The sequence below is a fragment of the Lonchura striata genome, chromosome 4 (assembly GCF_050655825.1).
Source record: "Lonchura striata isolate lonStrDom1 chromosome 4, ASM5065582v1, whole genome shotgun sequence".
NCBI lineage: Eukaryota > Metazoa > Chordata > Aves > Passeriformes > Estrildidae > Lonchura > Lonchura striata.
Window position 1 is genome coordinate 29700975 of NC_140706.1, and position 18377 is coordinate 29719351.

The 18377-nt window shown below is 38.1% G+C and overlaps 1 protein-coding gene across 7 annotated transcripts in view; it reads right to left on the reverse strand.

Moving 5' to 3' along the window:
* The window catches only part of MTUS1 (microtubule associated scaffold protein 1), a 115783-nt gene that overhangs the window by 45289 nt on the left and 52117 nt on the right, over window positions 1-18377 (reverse strand). For all 7 annotated transcript variants that reach the window (XM_021536582.4, XM_077782850.2, XM_021536329.4 and 4 more), the window contains 3 exons: window positions 17446-17577; window positions 15446-15535; window positions 14153-14200 (listed from right to left, as the gene is read on the reverse strand). In XM_021536582.4, coding sequence (XP_021392257.2) covers window positions 14153-14200; window positions 15446-15535; window positions 17446-17577 — 270 coding nt within the window. The remainder of the gene's footprint in view (window positions 1-14152; window positions 14201-15445; window positions 15536-17445; window positions 17578-18377) is intronic.

The following is an 18377-nucleotide window of genomic DNA, read 5'->3' on the forward strand; positions in this document are numbered from 1 at the left end:
AAATCTAATATTTCATCACTGAAAGACAGTGGTTCCCACTCTCCTCTGCTATGTTTATGCAGTTCTGGAGTGTTTAGATTTTTTGCCGTTACTTGCTACAAATAAGTTTTATAAGTCACAGGATGGGGAAATGAATTATTTTCTTAAGGTTTCAGGATTTTGTTTTGCTGAAGAGGACACTCATTATATACAGCAAACAATGCAGGTGTTTGTACTTCCAGTTGCTGAGAAAAATGATACTTTGATGTCTTCCACCATTTAAGAAGAGAGAAGAAACTTCTGTTTATCTTGACATTGAAGCAGTGCACAGCACAGTCATGGAAGTTAGACACAAGGCTGAAAGATCTAAAAAACACTTTAAATATTACATTAAATTTTACCTGGATTTATTCCCTTCTTAGTGGAAAAACACTTGATTTTATTTGGCTCCCCCAGAACAGACTGCATGGTGATGCTGTAACATATTCGAATTACTCTAGGTACTTTGACACCTGCACATGAATGACAATACAAGTAGTGCAAAGATATCCAGCCGAAGGATCCATTTAATGCTAAATTGCAATGACTAACCTAGAATAACACAACACCTGCGCAAACAACTGTGTGTCCCTTCCCTATGCTCCATGTGAAGAAACTGGCTCATGCTGCTGCCAACTACCCTCAAGTCAGACTGAAAACCCAAGAACAAGTTCCATCCTCTTCCTCCCAACAGTGTTTACATTCTAACTTCACCAAGTTACTGCACTGCAATTGTCAAGCACAGGTGATATGACAACAGAAGAATCCAACCTGACCTGTGCTCTAGATTACTTTAAAATTCTACATTTCAACAATAGCTGTAAGCATCTCAAGGATGGTCTACAGTAATAAAGGCAGTCCAGTCGATCTATGCTATGATCAAAGGGAGCAAAGAATGAAATCCATGATAATGCTTCTTAAAAGTGCAATCTACATAAAAACTGGTACTCAGAGGGGTTTATGTAACACTCATACATATTCATGTTCCTAGATGGACCCTGAAATTCCTTCTGGCAGTTACCTCTTCCCTTATTTATTGACACACTCTCTACTGCTTATTGTGCCTACTGCTCATGTGACCTTAGAAAGAAGCCACATGTCATTTTAATCAAATTAAACCACTACAAGAAAAGACAGTCATATTGGTGCTGTAAAAGTAAATATGGTTCCTCCTGGATTTAACAGCAACAGAAAATAACCTTTTATGCTTGTGATATACACAGTCATTGCCTCATGTACTGTTGCTGAGTTTATGAACCTGAAATAATCACTAACAAGCTTCAATGCATTCTGCTGTTTCAAAAACCGCAGTATTATCTATACATACTTGCATTTTCCACTACAGACTATGACCTGGTTTTCATATGCCCTACTTTTTTGGTATACTCAGCTCTAGCTAACCACTGGTCAGCCTTCTGCTAACATAATAACTTCCTACAAGACACAAGGACAGCAAAGCAGAAGGGGGAAAGCAGGCAAAAGCTCTGAAGCTTCAGTGCTGTGCTATTGGTCTGTACATACTAGACATGGAGAAAACACACAGGTCTGTTCAGCACTTCCCAGTGTAGTTCTTCTTAACCAGAACACAGGGCTTGCAATCTATTTCACGTGTTGTATCTTTCAGAGACCTTCAGGCAGGTTTTGCTTTCACATCCACTCAAAATAAATTAAACCAAAAGCTGATTCTTATAATTGTAAAATTCTCTTGATACATGCACTTTTTTCATTAAATTTATTTTTCAATTACACAAATTTCAGTATCACTTAATGAACATTTGGAAGACTGAACATTATCTTCCCTCACCTTCTTCTTTAGGATTTTTGGTCCTGGAGTATGTGTTATGTCATGTAGAAATTCCACATTATTTATATAGTTATATGCACAAAGACACCCTTTACATGAGAGTTTTTGACATCAAGGTATTTAAATCCTAGTTTAATGCCAACACAAGCAACCTGCAAACAGAAGCCTATATTGTACAGTTGGCCTGTATTTTGTTCATAAATGCATTTATGGCCCCAAGAAAATTTTGAAGCTGGATTTACTTTGGCAAAGGTAAGAAATGACAAGGAAAATGGTTAAAGCAGCCATGTGAAAAGACAGGACAGTAAGGAAAGCGGACTGATAGCACTCAACTGCAAGAAAATAAAAGCAGAAAGGGTGGTATTCAAGTAAGAGAGGAAATTCTTGAGTGAAGAGCTTCTGCAAAACTAGCTTATATAGCTGCTTGCTCCCCGCTAAGTAAAACGAAAGAAAATTGTAAATAGTGCAGTGGAGAAAAATACTTATGCAAGATGCTCTCAGTATCTCTAGATGTCACACAGCTCAGCTCAAAGCAAAATACAACTTCCACCCCTCACCCCCAAAATTACACATTTTATGTCCTGGCATAAGGCCCACCTTCCATAAACTTGCTTTGCTTCGCCTGACACTGAAAATAAAAATCAGGTCAGATGCAGATGAGAATTTTGTAATTTTTTTGTTTGTTGTGTTCTCTGTGTGTGTGAATTAAACACACACACTCGTCTTCAGTGTATTAAAAAGTTGTACCTTTTGGGTTTTTCTCAAAACAAGAGGCACAAAAGTTTTTTTATTCTACTTGCAAGTAATATGTATTTAGCACAACAACTGTGATAACAGATACCTACAGGTAAGTATTCAAATATTTCCCACAGACAGAAAGTCACACCTGTATTCATTCCACTTCCCTCCCTGTTTCCAATTGCACCCAATCAAGACACAGAAAAGACAGCGTTCCCAGCAGATAACCATTAAAATTATTAGATAAATAAGCACAGACTTCCTGATACTATTTTTGGATTTGTGCAAGGAAAGAGCAAATCCCAATTTGCATTTCACAAACAGAGTAACTACCTTGCAAACAAGCAGATCAGCACACATGCAGAGGCTTAGAATATTAAATACTTTGCTTAAAAGTCATTCACTTACGTCTGAAATTCAAAAACTCTTATGCCCAGTACAGTTCTTACCTGCTAAAAATAAGATGCTGTTGAAGCAAACAAGATACTCACTAAATGCACACTCTAATCATCATATTAAAAATACACAAACCTGTATGAAATATAACAGTGCTTTTCTTGTAGCCAGAAGGCAGACGAATATTTCGAAGCAATCCCTTCGCTGTCAGCCTTATGCGCATGTTGGATAAGGAAAATTTCGGGGACCATAACATGTCTTCGGTGCAATTGGAAGACAAACAAGCAAAAAATAGTCTCCATGTACTGTCACATACTATGTTTTTAAATCACTACTTCCAGAAGTGAACAATTCTTGCTAAAGAAAACAGGCTTGAAGAAATAATCAGGTCTCCATTCCTTTGCTGTTACTCCTTATGCACAGACAAGCAAAAAAATCAGTAAGAGCAGATATCCACAATGTAAATGCTGCTGGCAGCTTCTCCTCACCAGATGTTCTGAAAACAAAGCTTATCCTCAAAATAAAACAGACTTAGTGCTTTCGAAAACCAATAGCCTCTGAATTGCATCACAGCACCGATGCTCAATCTGCTATGGGACTCTGTGGGCTGGGAACTGGAAAAGGAGAAATGGGAGGAGGAGGATGAGGAGGGAGGAGGAGGAAGTGGGTGGTCTCACCAGCTGAATATATCACCCGGCAATGTCACAGTCCATGTAATTTTTCTTTGGAAAGTGTAAGGAACATTATTTGAATATTCCTGGAGGCATAGTTCAGCTTTGCTCTCCAAAAATCTTTTCAGAGTGCACTTTTTAAAACTGTTTCCTTCAATCAAACATTATGTCCACATTTCAAGTGTTAACAAATCCAAAGACACATCTATTCTCTAAGAACAATTCAGTATTTGAGAGCTGCTTAAGGGAAATTCTGCTTAGCTTGGCAGCTCAACACTGCAGATGCTTCCATTTATCATCAGAGGAAAAGGACTCGGGCATTAATTCACATTAAAACAGTTCTCTGCCAGCTGGGTTTTGAAGGCACCCAAACACTGAGGCAAATAAGCAGTGTTGGAGGAATTCTTACAAAACAGATGTTCTTCCCATATTTGATTAGCCATCATATAAAAAGTTTCCTCCTACTATTTAATGAGCTGAAAAATTTTGCATATACTTTGTTGAAGTCCACTGCCATTAGCAAAAATTAAATAAAAAATAAATGTAGAAAATAAAGGAGTAATTGTTTTACAGATTAGAAAATGTTACGTTTTTTACCTGTGACCTATAAGTAGACATACATGCACTGGCCACCTTCCTGTGCAAAAAGAAACATTTCACTACTTTTCCTGAGGGCAGCAGCTGCCTTACCAGGCAGCCACTGCAGCTGAGACCACCCAAGTACTCTCAGCCAGTGTTGGAGACAAGACAGTGGCAGCTCATACTTCTTTGGGGCTGTTTGAAGAGCTGGCCTCCACGGACTTTGTCACTCTTTAGAGACAACAAAATTAAGTGCTTTTTCATTGATTATGTACTTCTGCCATTTCAGCGAACTCCAGCCAATTTTCTCTAACATCTATACCTTAGAAGACTTTTTCCACTTCCAGAAACAAGTAACTCAACTTAGTCTGAAGCAGGAATAAACCCAATCAAATATCACAGTGACAGGTCTCATTTCAGCAGTGCCTTGCCTGTCCTCTCTTTACGTCCACAAATCTCACTTTCATATTTTAATAGCATATCGTACTTGCCCAAGATGCATTTTAAATTCATAGAGTTTATTTTCCACATCAGCTAGAACTAAAAATAGCACGTTGTTGCTGTATCCGGGTATGTCTAAGATCATGCAGAGCCCAGTGCAGTGACAGTGAGGCAGATGCTCAGTGTATGTAGAGCAGAAGAGCTGCAGGGCAGCACCGAGACAGACCCATCCATGCGACCTCCACAGCAGACTGCCTGAGAATACCCTGGCATGTTTTCAAAGCAGGTACCAAAATATTTATTTCCCAGCACACTGGAAACACCAACTCTGAAGTACTATAATACATTTTCAGTCCACACAAAACCATTCAAAATAAGTACAAAGACAGTAAATTAGGTTTTTTGTTTGGTTCCCAGGGCAGCCTCTGTACACAGCAGGGCATGCATGTCATTACTGCTATAAAACCTCATCTATTCCTTCTAGTCTGAAGAGCTTTGGCACAAGCAATGTATGTTCATCTATCTTTCCAAGAGCCTGAAGTTCCAGACTCTTTCCTAGTCCAATACTATTATCAAAGACACTGCCCCTTTCTGGGCTGCATTATTATGATGCTTGAAAACCACACTGAGCAGTAAACCAGAAGTTTTGTTACAGTACAGTTCAGTAGACTTGTGTATTCACACACGCACAGTTCCATTAGCACATCTCATCAAATATTAGATCATGATTGTCAAATCCTTTCTTAATTAAGGCATTTTGAGATTTTTACTGGGCATACAGCCAGTCTTCAAATAGTTCATATTTGAAGACTGGCTGTATGCATATAGTTCAAAATTTAGCACCCAGCCACACCAAGTTTCACCCTTTTGCCAGGATACCTCCAGAATAACTCCTTTTTATTTCCCTCCTGTTCCCACATTTCTCCAAGGGAGAAGCTGCCCTATGTAGTAAATATTCTCTCACCTTCCCAATCTGATGCTCTCAAAAAGGTGGAAACAATCCAATCAGGCTGAAAAAAAAAACAAAAACAACAAAAAAAACCAAAACCACTACCAACCAACAAAACACATCCAAAAAACAACCCACCACTTCTCCCCATCCTTGCAACAGTGCTTAGGAGAAAGGTAAAGAACTCCTCATTGGCTGTAAAACCAGAGAAGATGGAACACCCTGCTGAAACCTCCTAGGAACAGGAGCAAGAACAAAGAATCTATACAGGAAAAACATGATGTAATGAACCAGTTTGGAAACTGCAGAAGGAATGAATCACCATACAAAATATGAGCAGACAAAAGCTCTATATGGACATCAAAATCTTTGTAGGAAAGACCAAAACTCCCCTTACAGAGATACAAAAATAATACTTTTACTGCCTCTTTCCTGCTGTTTGGGTGAAAATAGGCCATGAAGAAACAGATACATCATATTACTTGTAAAAAACCTTCTAATTTGACAAAAATGCTTTTCTAGCCTCTTGAGTTTTAATTCTATTAAACCCCAGAAACCTGAAACAAATCTGTGTTATTCAGAAGCAGACCTGACAGCACAAATAAAGAGCAATGGATGCATGTGTCATCTAGTGCCATCCAGTACCCAGTGCTCTGACAGCAGCCAGCAGGAGGACTGCCCACGCCAGTCTCAACAGCTCCCAGACAAGAGTTAACCTGCAGAGAGGTTCCTCCAGGAATCTTTCCAGAGCTCAGTGTCACACCACAGTATACCCCCACTGTGGTGGCCGTGCATGTGCTAGTGTGGTTTCCTTGGCTCAGGAAAACAGCACCTTCCACTCCTGCCTGCACTCCCACGGCAGTCATCCAGGGCCTCGTGCTGCCAGACTACAAAGCCAGGGCGTAATCCACAGGATCGTAACAGAGCATGCCAGGAGCATGCACTGTCTACATTTCATGCATAACATGAAATGAGGATCACAGACAGGTCTTTCACTTTCTTGACATTAGAGAAGGGCGACAGAAAACAGTACCAGAAAAGAGCATAAATAGAATAAAATAGGAAGCAATATACAAAGGACAAAAGGACAAGACAGATTTTATTTGCTAGCATCTTACTGGTTCTTCCCTTTGATTCCCAGGGCAGAACTTGTGATCCACATGGAGAAAGGGGCTCTTACATGTTATGACCACATAATTCACTGTGGGTTGCTAAATGCATCAGTACCTGATGACGCCATCGGATTGATGACCTATTTTTACACCAGTACATTTAGTGTATCTGCCACTTCTGGGAACATTAGCAATGTGACAATAAAGGAGCCAAGTGCACTGGCATCTGTAGGTTCTCAATTCAGCCTCACGAGGCCAAATCCACAGTGTCTGCATTTCTACTGTCCCTTTCCCTCTCTCATCTAACAATCTCTAAGAATGCCACTGGAACACAGTTAAGTGTCTCACTGTATAAAGGGCTAAATCGGGAGCTAGATATTTAAATCCAAGAAGTCCATGCAAAGGACACTTGGCTCTATGTCACAAGACAGCAAGAGCAGTGCAGAGCAGATGGATTTTACTGGCATGCTTTACTTCAGGAAGAACTGAGGGGTGATTGCTTATGCAAAGAGAGATACAAGAAACAGGAACCTACTAAGAGCCAAAGGGTCATCTGTGTCCTCATTTTTATTTCTGGAAAATGCTGCTCCCACTCCACTTTCCTGTGATCGCCTTCCTCTAGCCAGTGCTCTACTTTGAAAAGCTAATTGTCTTGTAGGCAACAGTACCTGCTGCCACAATGAATGCAAACTGCAGCTTCAAGACTAATTTTAAGTTCAAATCCTCTCCTGAAGAAAAAAGTAATCATCTTCCTTCCTCAGAGAGGAAGTAAAATCCTAAATAATTTATGTTTCTTCTTTCTGTACACAGAATCTTTTAACCATTATAAATTCAGCAGCCTGTCAAACTGAAGGTGATGCTGCAGTGAGATTCCCATGCAAACTGATACAGGACTAAGGCTGATCTGGGTCTCCCATGTGCAACAGTGGTATTTACATTATCTTCACTCTTTTATAGTTGAGAATAACCACAAAACACTGCAGGAATAATTTCATTTTTAACTTCTGATTTAAGGGAAGTGCATTTGCAGGATGTCCCTTTCAAAGTGGCATTTTGATTAGTCTTCCTCAGGCAAAATCCTACAGAGCTACTACTCTACAACACTGTGCAATATCACTAACCTTAGGGTAAAATGCCCTGAAATTTGAAGCTTCCATGGGCTGGCCAGATGTGAAAAAAACTCAAAACCATCTCTTTGCTGCCATTCAGAAACAGGGTAGGTGTATGCTAAGTTCTTGTGAGCTCAAACTTCAAGCAACAGAGGAAAAATAAATGCTTAGACTAGACTTAGACCCACAGCCAACAGATCTATTAATTATTTATTTACACAATACTGATTTATATTCACCATGCACATGTATTTCATCCATGGCATCAGAACAATACCCAGAGAGCCTCTAATAAAGAGCAATATTGCAAATAAAGTCAATTTGGCAAGTATATACCCTAAGACATGCTAGTGGTTTATCTGGAGAGCACAAAGCATATTTAAGATAACTCACTGTCTTTTGCCTGCGTGTATGGGCTTTGTACACTCTCCCTTACCCCAGACATGCAGAAAAAAAGGCAGATGTACAAGTTGTTTAACCATCTTTGACACAAGACCACGAGTTTCACATTTCTGTGATAGCTCCATGATTTTCCAAGTATTATGTCCACTTAAGCCCCTACCAGGGTCCAACAAACTCCAGCTCCCTACATGGGAATTTTCACTATCTATCACTTGGACTGAGTTGATGCAATCTGCAGATACCCCTTTCAGCTGCACTCTCTACTCACACAGTGGCTGGCCTATCCAATATTTAGACAAGTGTAAGAAAACCAAAGCTCTGTGTTGCTCTCCTGTGTGGCTTGTTATTGTGAAACATCAAAACAAATACCAGGGAAGAGAACCACAGACATTCCTCCCCACAACAGAATAAATGCCACAGAAATAAACTACAAACATTCCTGCTGTAGAAAGCCTGCATACTTCTGCATCACCACTTGTTTGGAGTATGGATGTAGGGAGCTAGAGAGCAAGGTTCTCACAGAAGTTTGGAACTAAGTAATAACAAAGAATTCTGAAATCTCTAACCTGTAATCCAGAAAACAGGTCCTTACTTAAAAGCATTAACAGAAGAAACACACCTTGGTAGTGTGAAAACCATTTTGGTTGGGCTATAAAAGACCTTAATGAATGATTGTCTGTCAGGATAGTAAAACTGATAAAACCTCTACTAAGTCCTCATTGCTGGGATTTTAAAAATAAGCCCAACATTTTCAGTCCATCAGTCTGACAAACTGCCCCTCTAATTCAAGTGGTAGTAGAACTACTTGAACTTGAACTACCATCTAATTCAAGTGGTACTAGTAGAACTACTACCACTTGAATTAGATGGCTTATATGTTACTCCATAGCAAGCCTTGAGGTTTTGGAATTCCTTGGTTTTTTGTAAAAATATCTCTTGAAGGTACAGGGAACACTGCTGATTGTTAGCACAGAACAACAGACAACCTTCCCAAATGGTTAACTTTCAGAAGATCAAGTCTGAGAAGAACACAAGGAACATGAATGTAAATACACTGATAGAATTAGCAGAAGAGACCAAATCTAGAATACATTAAGAAAGACTGTGTTGTCATGTACCTCTGGCTTTTTTGCATCCTACTGCCTATTCTAACAAACATACTATATCAGGAAAACACCATTTATTCAAATAAAAACAATCAAACAAAAAAGCCCCACTCAAAACAGATTATTTTAGAGTTTAGAGTGTGAATATCAGCACCAGCCATTCCACTTTGAAGACTTCTGGAGCATTCTAGTTCTCACCCAAGAAATTAAATCCTTAGATCCAGTTGTTGTACTATACTTTATTTAGTAACAATGTAAAAATCTGGCCAAGAAGGCAGCAGCTTTTGTTTTTCAAGTATTATTTCAGGTTTATAGATTTTCCCTTAACTTGTCAAAATAAATATCATTATATGTCTCCAAGGAATACAATTATTAAGGAACTCCAATTCATAAATTTAGATTATATGCATTTATTTATATAGAAATGGCAAAACAAATGCCAGCTTTCATAGCTAGGTCACATGCAGTAGCTACTCTACTTAGCTTTGCTGCCTGTTTATAAGAGCATTAGCCTGAAGGTATTCTAAGGTTAGATCACGAGACAACTGAGTCATTCAGATAGTCCTCATAGTTCACATGAATAAAAAAAAAACATCTAAAAAAAAGACTATAGCCAGGTTTTTTATTGCAGCTAGAAAGGCAAAAAAATAGTCCAGCCACAGTAAAATATCTGCAAAAGAGGTTTAAGCCTGATGTCTGTTGCTTTTCAAGGGACAAAGTAAAAACATTAATTTACATTGTTCAACTCCCAGAATTTCCAGTGTGTAAAACATTAACTGCATTAAATGAATACAGAATCTAATCCTGTACTAATCTGTGTCTTAGAACATACAAAACTGCTCCAAGTTCTTCTGCAGGATTTCCTGGCTTTTCTTTTGGAGACAGGGACAGAGAGAGAAAAACTCATTAACCCAAATTATTTACAAATGCTGAAGCTCTTAATACCACAGACTGAGAATCCAGTCTATCTAATACATCTATATTGAAATTCCCAGTTAGAGCTAGTCAGGAGTCCCACTTCTGCAATGTGGAAGACCAGGATCTCTTGGCTGCCAGAGCATGTATGTTCACATACTTATCAAGGCCTTTTCAAGTCTCTAAGCAACACCACTGCCTGCAGAGTTTCTTCTACACTTGCAGAAACTCTTGCAAGCAAATACACACCACTCCCCAATCAATAACAAACTCCTAAAGATCTTCTAATCAGATACAAAAGGAGAAACAGAGCCCTAAAGAGTTACTTGAACAGATATCCCTCATCAGTTGAGGTAATTTGCCACACATTGCTGAATGCTACAAATAACTGAAGACCTAAGTATTTGGCACTCATAACAATGAGCATCACATCTCAGAATAGTCTTCCCAATGTGTATTTTAAAAATACACATTTCCCAAAATGTGTATTTTTTAAAAAATACACATTTTGACACAGTATAACATATAATTTTAAAACATTAAGTCTTGTTTGTTGTTGTCAAAGCACAATCAGAGCATGATAAACATTAATCCTTGTTTTTCAGATGTAGAAAGTGCAAGTATTTTGAGAGTAACCTATTCTATCAAAACATGTACAACATAAGAACTGTTTCCTCTCGAGTTTCAAAAGGGATGACTAACAGCATGAAAGAAATGGGTGTAAACTGAATCTTAAAGTATGCCTCCAACTTTTGTCTGAACCAGAGTATTTTGCTAGCAAAAACATCTTGTCCCAGTATAAGGATTGAGTGAAGAGCTAGACCCCACCTTTAACAACCTGTTCCAAGGGACAACTTCTTGGACTGTTATATTTGTACCTTTTTTTTCCATTTGAGCTTGATCAGCACTATTACTCACTTTTGCAATAAGCCCCCTGACTGAATTTCTTCCTTCTCCCAGTGTTATATTTTCTCACAAATGGCTGAACTAAAACAAACATCCTTTCTTTATAAGAATAAGAAAACAGAACACCATGATGGAGCATGTACCATTTTTTGGATAAACCTTTGGTTTTCATGGCTTCTGCAGCCTTTAGTAACCGATGCTATGCTGCATCATAGTGCTAAAAGATACAACATAAATCACACTGATCACATTTATAACACTTTGCAGGTGTATCCATCAGTTGTCTTTGCTGTTGTCCTGACAATAGTCTTATGCCGCACATATAATTGTAACTTGGTATCCATAATACATCACAGATCCCTTTCAGGGTCATGGAAAAACAGGATAAGCCAAATATTCACATGCTTTATTCCCAAAGTGATTGCTTTACTTTTGGAACTGCCAAACAGGATATGTGCTTTTGCTTGGCTTATGTAGGTTCAGAGATTACTCTGTTGTAACTTAACTTTTGGTCAGTAACAGAGACCTGAGATGTGAAAACCCACTGCATCCACACACACTGCACTGTAACATACTACAGAGGGACTAGACACAGCCCATTTTGTCTACAAGGAAGTTGAAGAAAAAAGGGAACAGCACTTTATGGATTTTTAGAGGTAGTTTTGCATATAGTTCAAAATTCCACCTTGTAAGAGGCAACACTTTTATTCATATTTACATTAAGAGATTGCAGTAAGTGCACATAAACATCCTTACTTGAAGCTAGCAAGTTAAGAAGTATAATAAAACATTCTCAAGAACTTTAAAGCCTTAGCTTTGAAGCCAGTGCTGAAGAAATATACCACAGAACTTGAAGAATTTGTTTGATGCACTGAACATCACCCATGAAAAATACAGAATTCAGAAAAAGAAGACTTGTGAATGTTTTAACATAAACAAGAAATTAACAGCTGCAAACAGGCAAGTCTGTCCAGTTTTACAGGCACACTAACAGTAAGTTGCATCTTGCTTTGTCAAGCAGATTCTGGCTGTGCATAACTGCTGTAAACGAATGGAGAATGGAGAAACAGCACCAACATTAAGGGAACAGAAGTGTATCTAGAAAGCCTGCTATTTTTTCATCCTTGAAGAAATGTGAAAGGCAGTAAGAACAACTGAGCTAGACACTTAGTTAATACCTTAATATTGTAATCAATTATCAGAGTTCTGCTGTAACAAATTAGTCCTGGGCACATGGGCAGGAAATAGAAGTGAGGTTGGAACTTCTGACTAGGCAAGGCTAAAAACTGTAGACTTAACTACGGCACTGAAATAAAAGAACAAAAGCTTTATACTAGCTGCAGTCATTAGAACAAAGCTTTACTATAATATCAAAGCCAAAAGGAAAAAAAAAAAAAAAGAAGATAGTGGGTCTCATTCTACATGGTACTGGCTGGCATTATTTCAGTTCATTTCAAAAAAAGATCATTTGTCTTTTTTTTTAAATGTAAGACATTGTACTGCAGAATACCCAAGCAGTCACACAGTATTTTTATTCTGTAAAAACTATCTGCAACTGTAAGGATGGAAAAAACTTCTTAACAATGCAAAATATTCCACCAGACAGCTCTGCATTCATAAATGGGAAATTACACTAATTCTCTGTACAAATTAGAAATGTCTTAAGTTGAATGTCTAACATCTCCAGTTTTGGAAGCTGACTCAGTACAGTAAGCAGAGTTCAGGTTTGTTAAAGCAAACACTGAAATACAACCATTTTATTGGTAAAAGTATGAGTAAAGAGCATTTACTAAAATACTGCTAAATACTAAAATACTGCTCTTGAAACTCAGCATCAGGCTTTACCTAAACTAACATAGTTCAGCTAAGTATCAATAAAAGCAAAAACAGAACAGGCACTTTGGGCAAAGTCTAACAGAAGCCCTGACTCTTAACAGAAGATATCAAAGCCACAACTAATATGTAGACATTTGACACCCAACGGAGAAAAGACAAAAGCATGAAATGCATGTTATGACTACAGGAAACGTAAAAAATACTGCCACACTACCACAGTAACAGGTCAGAACTGATTTGCCCAGTAATTTCAGACCCAAATTTTTAACATCTGCTTGGCTACAGCAACTCTTTCAGAAAGACATCTGCTATTTACTCAGGAGACACAGGGCCTTCTGGTGATCTTCAGTATCTCTCAAAAAGGGCTTTTCAATGAGTAATTAATTACAAATAGCTTTTAATTCAACAAATACACATAGATTCTCAGGAAACTAATTTAGACTGTCAACTCTCTTGTAAAGAGCTGGAAAGTGCTGCAAGTAGAAGCATCATCTGAAGACTGTTCAGTCTCTTGGCAGATAGAAATTAGCACCAGGTGTCCTGACTGGCATAAACACCAAAAACAAACCCAATATGAAGTCCTTAAAACTCTGCCAGATTTTGAAACGCCATCTGCCACTTAATAAGCTGCGATTTCTCTCTCTGCCATATGAGCAGGCACACACATCAACATGCTCCGATAACTTCAACTTCTTACACAAACATAGTCTACAGTGATATATGCAGACAACTCACACTGCCAGGTTATTTACAAAGAACATTCCAGAAAAAGAAGGCTATGCAGGATTCTTCCATTTGTTTGGTTTTGGCTTTTTTTAATGCTGCAACACATGAGTTCATTCATTACTTACTTTGGCTAAAAAGTAAATTTCCTTTTTTTTTTTTTTTTTTTTTGCATACAGTTTAAATCTCCTTACGTTTCACTGGAAACAGAACAGAACAGACTACATAGCCTAAGATGGGTAGCAAGAAGACAGGAAGTAGAGAAAACCCAGATAAATAGGTTTTTTTCCATATTCCTTGAAACTAGAGACAGTGATAGTTTGATAGTTTACAGAATTATCCACTGTGCATCTATTCTTCTCAGAAAAGAACAAACATATTAATATAACATATAAACTTAATTTGAGCTGCACCACAGAAAATATAAAATGCACTCAGAAAACTCACCAGAACCAAAACATGACAGACTTTGCTGTACATTTCTTCCAGGAGTACCTTCAGAAAGGGAAGAAACAAACAAACAAACAAATTATACTTCAAGCCAGTAAGGAACAATAGGGCTACCTTTTGTTTAAGATCCAAGATTCTTTCTACATTAGTTCCTCAAACTTTGCAATTTCAGCTTCTTTATTCTGATGGCTGATGGCATGATCTACAGCAAGATTTAGCATTGCAAGAAACTGTTCGAAAATGCAGGAGGCATTACAATCATCCCAATTACAATTACTGTATATCGTTTAAATCAGGTAGCACTGTTTCACTTTACTCATTCAAAGAGGACCACAGACAATGAAAAACTATCATCTATACTGGCATTATAACATTTTTTTTCTTTCTCTATGCTACAGTTATTTTATTTGTACAGAGAGCAATAAATTAACAACACTCTCAAATGTGCTAACAATCAAGTTAGCTATAAATGACAGCACTAAGAAAGTTAACCCACCCTTACGATACCCTTGTATTACTTACAAGTTATGTGAAAATAACTAAAAACTTTATTATTTGAAGGTTATTGAACAAAACCAATATTTTGGACTGCTGGGTGTAAGTGCAAAAGTCATGTGCAGAAGTTCATAAAAGGTCTTTTGACAACACCTTTCTGCATGCTTTAGGAATAGTGTGGATCCTATGGCACAGGCTTCCTCAGGAAACAAGCTGCTTTGTAGCACCACTGGACTTGTTTCCCCCGCCTCAGCCTTGCAAATAGAGCTTTGCTCTCAAAGTAAAAATTTGGTCTTACAAAGCTTCTCCAAAGTTTGCATCTGTTCTTTTGATTCACTCTGACAGAAAGGACCAATTTTAATTCAAAGTTAATGATAAAACAAACATTTGATACAGAAACAGAGTGGAGTAAATATTCTCAACAGGCAGAGCTCATCAGCATGCTCTCACAAGAATATTGCTAAAATTAAACACAAACTTGGCAAAATCTAGTCTACACTGTGTCTTGCAAGCATACAACCTTATAAGCAAGTGACAGAACATAATTTAACAGACAGATTAATTATTCTGTATTTTTAGTCCTTATGGGATGCAAGTTTCAAGCAGACAATGGACGTCCCTAAAGCAAATAGGTAAAGAACAGAACCTTGCAGAGCCAGTGTCCAATCTGGTGAACTGCAAAGAAAATGAGTCAACTATCTCAATTATTCTGAAATCATAAAGCATAGCTGCTCCTTCTCAAGACAGAGAAATCCAAGGAAAAGTGAAAAAACTGACTACCCAACAGCTAATTACCTCTAGTCTCACTGGCTTTTCTTGCTAAGTGTAGAGGCCCAGATGATTTTGGTGTGCACTGGTTCAGTGAAGCAGACCTGGTCTTTGCTCCTAAAAGTAAAAGCTTAGATGAACTTTAAAGTACAACTATTTAAAGTTTTAAAATAATTGAAGATATATCTTACACTTTTACATTTAAGTACAAGATCCACAAATCTATTCAAACACAAAAAGAGAAACCTTCTAGAATGTTTAAGCTGTATTTAAACTTAGCTCTGCTTCTCCAGAACCCACTTTGGAAGAAATAAAAAAGATAATTTTAAAAGCCTTCTAAGCAGGAGAAAACATTAGTAAGGATTTCATTTTAGCACTAAGATCAAGTTACTTAAGTCCTAAACCAGCAGCAAATACAATGCAGATAAAGAAACACTGGGTGAACCTCCAGAGGCCAGATATCAACACTCCCATTCAGAGCAGAGTCACCATTAGGACGAGATCAGCTGACCACGCTTTTGTCTAGATGGGCCTTACAAACCTCCAGGAAGGGTGGTTCTACAGCACCACTGGGCAAGGATGCATCTCCCACTCTACAATTTGCAAGCATTTCTGATTGCTACATGATCTGGTGCTACTGAGAAGAGTTTGGCACCATGAGCTTTATAGCTGTCCTTTTTCAAGTTATTGTCTGCACCACCTCAACTCCCTGAACCTCTTCTCACTGGACAGGGACCCCAGCCATCTTCTTAAGTCTCCACTGAATCTTTCCAGTTTCAAAACAACCCTCTTGGTCTGGGAAGAACCCAAAACACAACACTATAGGCCTGGTAACACTGATCTGAAGGGGAATACCAGCTTCCTTTGGCCACACTGCTCCTCCAGGTGCTCAAGGCACACTGCCAGGTCACTGAAGACAATGAGCTATGCATAGTTGTGCTGCATGTGCTGGACCCCGACAGAAAGCATCAGCTTGTCAGAAAGCCATATGATTCGTGTTTGTTTCAAAGCGACTTGTAATTTGTGGCAAATGCTGTTTCTTTTCACTGTTTACTCTTTTAAAGCATGTCATTACAAGTGAGACATTTGGCAGGCATCTCTTATTTATTCTCCATTATGTCAGATACCAGCTTAAAATTTAAGTCTAATGCAGGAGTACAGCATTTAATTAGGTTTATCCAATTACAATAACCAGTTCACCACAAAGATGGTCAAAAGCAAGCTGATTACAGCTAGGACTTAGGAAAGAGACACAGCAAGCTTATTTATCTGCTCCCATTATGTCTTTAGTTTTGGTCAGAGAATGACTTGTCAGCTGGTGTTTGTGGCTTGAGTGGAAGACACACTGTTGGCCAAGCAAGAGTTCCTAGCTCAAACCAAAATAAGAACCTGAACAATGCTTAATACAAAGTCAGGAAGTACATTTAATGTTTCTTTCAGCACAAGATGATAAAACACAATTAATCGTCTTGTCTCCATTAAAGCTTCTAACTCATCCCAAATATAATACCAAGAAAAAGCAACATGAGAACTTAAGTTTCTGTGACTCTTCCCTTTGAAAGATGGGACAATGTCATTGTTCTACAGAAGAAGATACATTCTAACAATATCTTATTCAAAAATACATCCCCATCCTCCAAGGTCCTTTCAGTCTTGAGAAGGGTGAAGATAATACGAAGTCTGCATAAAGACAAGAACAACCATACACTCAGGATAAATTCAGGTATGTCTGTTCTGCAGATTACCAGCAGTGACAAAGCCTGTGCCCTGAATTTTCCAAAGGAAAATAACTCCTTTTAAAGCAACGCAAATCCCATGTAATGAAACCTGCTATGTAGCAAGGTGCATTTAGTCCTGTACCATGCAAACCTGAACTGTACCACAGCACAGACCTCTCCATTTCCCTGAAATACCTCCATCAATTATGGCAACACAAAGACTATTTTAGCCTTCTTATGAAATCTTACAACCCTTGAAGCACCACTGATGTGATTTTACCTCCTCTGTCTACAAGCAGACTCATATACCTTTTGGAGTTGACCTCAACGAGTGCAATCTAGGTCTTGGTAGTGCTTTCAAAGGGACAGACCCCAAAGTGCCATTCTGGCAAGCTGGTTTTGAAGGCCATTCTCCATTCCTGATGACTGTGGCACTTACAGCTGCAAAACAGAATCACAAAAGAATTTGCTCTAGGCATATATAGTTTAGAGAAAATTAAACCATAAGACAACTCAGTTTTTGCAGAAACTAAATGACCTTGAAAGAGGTTTGAATCTATGGTCACAATTGAATGGTCACAATTGAAATTTTTCCTTAAAAACAAAAACCTGAAATTTTGGGATACATTCTTTCTGTTGTCCAGAAAAACTATGAAAATATTTCTAAATTAAGTACTGATTGAGTAGACTTTTTTCTGGACACTAAAAAATTGTGTATACCAACATGTTAAAGAGTAAGAATTCACATGGCATTTACCAGAGACAAGAAAAAATTAACTCACTGTGGAATTGTTTGTCACAACACTGCTTTTCTCTCTAGTCATTGGGAAAAAAAAGGGTGGGGGAGGAGGAAATTTTTGTCATATACTACCAGGTTTGCCTCAGACTAATGTTTTAATGAAACTGCATTTTTTTAAAGGCAATGTGAACTACATGTATTGTCTAATATTGTTCATTAAGAGATTGAGCATACAGTCTTGAGATTGTCTTTAAACAGACTAGCATAAATCATGTAAGTTACCACAGAAAGAGGATTTCCCTTTAACAAACATATGCAACTGAAGCCATCATCTTTTTTTAAAAAAAGGAAGTTGGAGCCTCTCTAAATACACAAAAGCTAAATATTGGCCAAAAACTTCTGTACACAAGGAGCAATTTGCATAAGACATCAGCAACACAGTTATTCTGTGGGAATCTGACCCTGATCACATTAGAGAATTAAAAACTCTTTGTTTTAGTAA